The 5,980-nt window shown below is 41.4% G+C and overlaps 1 protein-coding gene across 2 annotated transcripts; it reads left to right on the forward strand.

Annotated features, from left to right (window-relative positions):
- The first annotated feature begins 107 nt into the window (after positions 1–107).
- On the forward strand, positions 108–5,362 carry LOC104946365 (cationic amino acid transporter 2-like). 2 transcript variants are annotated; one of them, XM_010772192.1, is made up of 7 exons: positions 108–371; positions 1,572–1,952; positions 2,023–2,178; positions 3,013–3,178; positions 3,303–3,439; positions 3,520–3,742; positions 4,970–5,362. In XM_010772192.1, the coding sequence occupies exons 2-7, from the start codon at positions 1,583–1,585 to the stop codon at positions 5,196–5,198; spliced, it is 1,281 nt and encodes a 426-aa protein (XP_010770494.1). In that variant the 5' UTR covers positions 108–371; positions 1,572–1,582; the 3' UTR covers positions 5,199–5,362. The 2 variants fall into 2 exon arrangements, with proteins under 2 accessions (XP_010770494.1, XP_010770500.1); XM_010772198.1 differs by having other exon boundaries at positions 1,575–1,952.
- The last annotated feature ends 618 nt before the right edge of the window (positions 5,363–5,980 follow it).

Consider the following 5,980-nt stretch of genomic DNA (forward strand, 5'->3'; position numbering starts at 1 on the left):
CCCCCCATTCTAATTCCCTGGGGCCCCCTCCTCCCTTTTCGCCTCCCTGCTCAGGGGACGTCACTCCCCTGGCAGCGGAGGGACTGGAGGCTGGATTCTAGAGGGGCAAGGCGAGGGCAGATCCTATGAAGAAACAGTGAGGGGAGGCGTAAGAAAGTTCTGATCTGCTCAGTGTACATGCCAGCGTATGAAATAGAGTTACAGCTGAGTTTCCAGGCAGCACTTCATGGGAGCAGTGGATCTTATTCGACTTTACCTGCGCTTCACATGCAGCTGATCTGCTCTGCAAACTGGAAAAACGCACTGACACTTCTGACAGGCTTTTTTGTCCCTGTTCAGTGTCTAAACCTCAACTTGTCAAATCCACACAGGTATGCACATGTCTTTAGTGAAATAATGTTTATGTTTTTATTTAGAATAACTAATTCTATAATTTAACAAACTTCTGCAGTAGCTGTTATTTTGTTCTGATCATGCAGGTCTTGTTAGAGTAATAGATGTTGATGTTAAATATAAAACATGCATTATATGTATGTATTTATGTATGTAAGAAATCCCTTTGGGTATCTGGAACCTATTAGGACGTATGCATGTAGGCCAAAGAGAGGGGGAAATACTGATGCATCTCATGCAATGTGTATTGTCAGTTTCAAAACCTAAAGTGTCATACTTTTTCATTCACTGTATTCTATAAAGGGACGCTGTACAGCCCTCATTGTAATGCTAATGAGCTGTCGCAGCCATAACTCATCTCCACCACACTTTTAAATGGAGGTCAATGCATATTTTGGATGGCTGTCAGTGTTAATTAACAGTACAGAAAATCAGAATTTTGGTTCCAAGAAGAAGCTTCAACATCAAAAGCGAGCTATTCACTGGGCATATTTCATTCTTCATTTATCTTATTGTATTCATGCAGGCAGGATCCCCAGCAATATGCATAATGAAAAGAGAAACAATGAATACAAAGAGGACTGCAGTTCATCTTATTATGTTTTATTATTATGTAATTAGCAAAGCGAGATACTGGAATGTCTGTATGGTGTTACAATGGTGCATCAATGGTCCCTTTTTGAATGCAGTTCTTTGACAACTTAGATCTGCACCGTAACCCCAAACAATAGATTTAAATGGAACACCATTACTGTTTAAACTTTACCACGATGTAGCACTTGGCAGCATTCCTAAAATGCACGTCATAGTTTGTAGACTTAACATCTGTCTCAATAGTTCTAAAGCAATCCCAACTTTTACTCAACATGTTATGCAACCTTTCAGCCTTTGTTTGCAAGAGAACACTTTCTATGAGCTGCAAATGCAAAGCAGGTGGAGCTCAAGCCCTCACACCTGACCTTTGGTTTCACGGATTGTGTTCCTTCTATTGAATGTGCAAGTATTGATGATAAAGAATATTAGTGATGATTGGGTGAGATCAAACAGTTTCTTCTCATATTCTGCACAGTTTGAATTATATTAATCTTGAAATGTTTGGCTAGAAGTAAAGCGTTGTTATGCCAGACCTCGGTTTCACAGGTATTTTCAATCTTTTCTTCTCTCTTTCCATCTGTCAGCAGGTGTCAACATGCTGGAGCAGGTTCTGTCGTTCAGCCGCTCCCTGGTGCGCAGGAAAGTGGTTGACATGAACAACCTGGAGGACTCCAAGTTGTGCCGCTGCCTAGGAACCGTCGACCTCATCGCCCTGGGAGTTGGCAGCACTCTGGGCGCCGGTGTCTACATCCTGGCCGGAGAGGTGGCCAAAGGCGACTCTGGCCCCAGTATAGTGATCTCCTTCCTAATCGCTGCATTAGCGTCCGTTATGGCCGGTCTGTGTTACGCTGAGTTCGGTGCGCGCGTCCCCAAAACCGGCTCTGCTTACCTTTATAGCTACGTGACTGTTGGAGAGATCTGGGCCTTCATCACTGGGTGGAACCTCATCCTCTCCTATGTGATTGGTAAGTTCGTAGCAGTCTTTGGGTCCAATGAACTTCAAGATGGTGCTGATAATTTTTTGTCTTCTTACAGGTACCTCCTCAGTTGCCAGGGCTTGGAGTGGCACATTTGATGACATGATAGGAGGCCACATCGAGGTTTTCTGTAAGACGTACTTCAGCATGAACTCTCCTGGTCTGGCTCAGTACCCGGACTTCTTTGCCGTCTGCCTGATACTGCTGCTTTCTGGTGAGGCAGCAAATAAAGCCTTGAAATCCAAATATTCTGATATGTTGCTACAGAGGCTACTGAGAAAAGACAAATTAAGATTTCTACATTTTGTTCAACACAGACAACTCTCATGAGCTATCATAATCCAATTAAGGGATGGCAGGACACTTTTTGCTTAACAGGTTAAAGCAATGTGAGTCCACTAGGACACAACATTCAACCCCTTTCTGTTTTTAAAAACTCCCTGATCACCCTGCTACAGTAGGTATCAGCAACACCTCGTTTCTCTTTCCCACAGTCACACAATCACATCTGGGAAGAGCCCGGTCCAACTACAGCTTCTTTGCAACCTCAGGGTTCAGTATCGTCAGTAGTTGAGTAGAGAACTTCGTATTAATTTCCTGTAGTCAGATTCATCGCAGTCCAGGGATTTAAACTTGGTTTGGATAAACCCCCCTTTCTGACCCTCAGGCTAAAATTGGTCGGTGTGGCCTAACAATGCGCTAGTGTTTGGTTGTTTGTCAAAGTCCACAGTTGAAGGGTTTATGCAATATTTGTTTATCTTAACCAGATTTAAAAATGGTCCTGCTTTTGTGAAAACGTAAAGAAAATAGAGGTTTGTACATCTCTCCATTTAGCTCTGGTCTGAAATACCCCACAATCATCTATTTACATCTCGTTGCACAATTCTCCTTTAAAATAGTGGCGGGACATTGGTGGGTGTTAGTGTTATCCATACCGTTATATTGTGAAACTCCAAATTATTTATAAGAATAATAATGATGACACACTTTGTAACTTCTGGACATTAAAAGATAAAACTGAACTCTTTTGCCTTTTTGTTTGTCCCAGGACTCCTGTCGTTTGGGGTGAAGGAGTCAGCCTGGGTCAATAAAGTCTTCACTTCAGTCAACGTGCTTGTACTGTTGTTCGTCATAATTTCTGGTTTTGTCAAAGGAGATTCGGCGAACTGGAAGATATCTGAAGAATCCCTCATAAATGTCACCATAGTTAAACGGTAATTTATTAACCCATAACCATTTGTGGTATAGGTTTATATGTGAAGTACATCAATGCAAAGCCATTCCATATCAGATGTACTTTTAGGCTGGTTTTGTGTTGAGTTCAGTTTGATGTTTCAGGAACTTGTCGGTAACGACCAATGTGACCAGTGATTATGGAGTAGGAGGATTTATGCCTTTCGGGTTCAGTGGGACCTTAGCTGGAGCTGCCACCTGCTTTTACGCTTTTGTCGGATTTGACTGCATTGCAACCACAGGTGAGCCACTGAAAGGTTGGGTTATAGTCTGATTTCATCTAAGCTCAATGTAAAGATGTTTGTGCCTCTGCGTGAAACAGGCGAGGAGGTGAGGAACCCTCAGAAAGCCATTCCCATCGGCATCGTGGTGTCGCTGACCGTGTGTTTCCTGGCGTACTTCGGTGTGTCGGCTGCGCTCACACTGATGATGCCTTACTACCTGCTGGACGAGAAGAGCCCTCTGCCCATGGCTTTTGAGTATGTGGGCTGGGGCCCTGCCAAATATGTGGTCGCTGCAGGTTCACTGTGTGCCCTCTCCACCAGGTAAGCTCTGGATCTGCTGTTCTAAAATAGGACTAAATATTTATGGTATTTAGATGCTAGATTTACTGTATCTGAGCAATCAGAATATCTAATATGACTTTAATTTCTGATTGATGTGCTTGCTATACATTGGTGATAATGGTAAAGGAGATGTGGTCAAAGGTTCTGACCACTTATCTCTGTCTATCTGTCTTATTATTGGATTGATTCATTTAGCCTAATGGGACATAATAGGCGCAGTGTTTAAAGGGAGAATGCACAACATTTTCCGGTGATGTCCAATCGCTTTTGTTGGTAATTGTAGCCGGTTGAAGCAAAGCACTTCTCAGTGTGTGCTGTATTCTACGATTAGCGGATTTCTAGCTTCCCATAAGCGATGACTAAATATCCAAGCTAAAGTTGGCTGTCGTTTTTTAATTCCTCCAAGTACGTCACGTTAAATGACAGCACTGGATGCAGGAAAAACAACAGATTTAACAGCAATGAAATCCCGTTCATGGTCCGGCATTCACTGAGGAAGTTATTGCTTCAATCAATTAAATTGGACATACACATAAAATGGCAGGAATTGTCCCTTTTAATTCTATCTGTTTTCAGTACCTGCACGTGTTTGTAATTTACTATGTATAATTCAAGTGTCATATACAGTATACGTAAGGTTGTCTATATATATATATATTTATATATATATTATACTATATAAAATATATTGGTGTTACTTAATTATGTCTTTCTTCCCTGAAGGTTTGCTATATCAGTTTCCTCTCAATTTTCCATCTACAAACCTTTTCACAAACATGAATATCAGTCACTTACTTATCCCATGATCTGCATTCTTTAAATCTGATTAGAACCAATGAAGGTTTCAGATAAGTTAGTTTGAAATTGGTGTTAAGGGTGTAGTCAACGGCATTTACCCTTATAAATTTTACTCCAAACCAGCTCTCAAAACCGATAAAAAACAACTTAATTTGATTAAAAACTTAAAAATGTGACATTAGTGATATGTATTTTAACCTTAAAAGCAGAGTTTGATCTATTCTAATGCATATATCAAAGTTTTGATAACTAATTAGTGATGACTAAATGCCAAAAGGGAAGAAAGACACTTTATTGACTTTATGCATGCTCTGAAGCTTTGATGATTTGATTGTTGGTGTACATGTGTGTGTTTTGGGGCTTTTTGACTAACGTGTTGGTCTTGCATGTCTCTGCTGTCTCATGCAGTCTGCTGGGCTCCATTTTCCCCATGCCTCGTGTAATCTATGCTATGGCACAGGATGGTGTGCTTTTCAAAGTCTTAGCCCGAATCAATCCTAAGACGAAGACCCCACTTATTGCCACTATGACCTCCGGTGTAGTAGCAGGTGAGAGATGGGGAGCAACCAAAGAGATTCCTCCTGCTAATCTTTCTCCACCAATCAACTGTGAAAGACAAAAGCAAAGATGCAAATAATAATTTGGTTACAGAAATTGACCCACCCTTTATCAGTCCTTTTTCAAATGATCCAGTTATTCTGAAGTTTTCCCTCGATATCTACATGTTGTTCTTTCACGGTTGTGCAGGTGTCATGTTTTTTTTTTCCCAGAATGCCCTCTACTTAACCATGAACCCTCTTCTTCCTAGCCTGTTGGGCTCCATGTTCCCTCTGCCACGTATTCTCTTTGCCATGGCACGAGATGGTATTCTGTTCAAATTTATGTCCAAAGTGAGTAAGCGCCAGTCTCCTGTGGCCGCCACCATGGCGGCAGGTACCACTGCGGGTAAGCTCTCGAGGCAAGGACTTTGTTTTGGACGTGATTGAGATTTTGTCTTTGCATGGTGGTGGTGGTGACTGCATGTAAAACTTGGTGATGGTGTTTCCAAAGTGAGAAAACAATACACACAATATTAAGGCAGCCAAGTTCATGGATATGTGTTCACCACCACAGTCCATCTTGTTTTTTAATCACTAAATGTTTTGACAAGAATCTGATATCTTCCACTTCAATACCACTATTGTGTGAATGCTACATTTAAACCTTCAGTGTGGAAGTCACTGCTGCTGGCCAATAATTAATCCAGCAACTAACTTCAAACATTGCAGACAGTTAGCTTAGCTTAGAAAAAAAATACTGGGAACAAGAGTAAAGAGCTAGCTAGGCTGAGAATAGTATCAATCTTATCATCTAACTCTTGGCAAGAAAACGAATACACTGCAAAATATTCCTTGAAATATATCTAGCATGCCCCCCCCC

This window comes from Notothenia coriiceps, unplaced genomic scaffold (assembly GCF_000735185.1).
Source record: "Notothenia coriiceps isolate Sejong01 unplaced genomic scaffold, NC01 NC01_scaffold00000339, whole genome shotgun sequence".
NCBI classification, from domain to species: Eukaryota; Metazoa; Chordata; class Actinopteri; order Perciformes; family Nototheniidae; genus Notothenia; species Notothenia coriiceps.

Bases quoted from the DNA above. Each gene is read 5' to 3' on its own strand.
- LOC104946365 (XM_010772192.1), top strand. From the start codon at position 1,583: ATGCTGGAGCAGGTTCTGTCGTTCAGCCGCTCCCTGGTGCGCAGGAAA. The intron at 1,953-2,022 runs GTAAGTTCGTAG...GTCTTCTTACAG, and splicing joins CATCCTCTCCTATGTGATTG to GTACCTCCTCAGTTGCCAGG. The intron at 3,743-4,969 runs GTAAGCTCTGGA...TGTCTCATGCAG, and splicing joins CTGTGTGCCCTCTCCACCAG to TCTGCTGGGCTCCATTTTCC.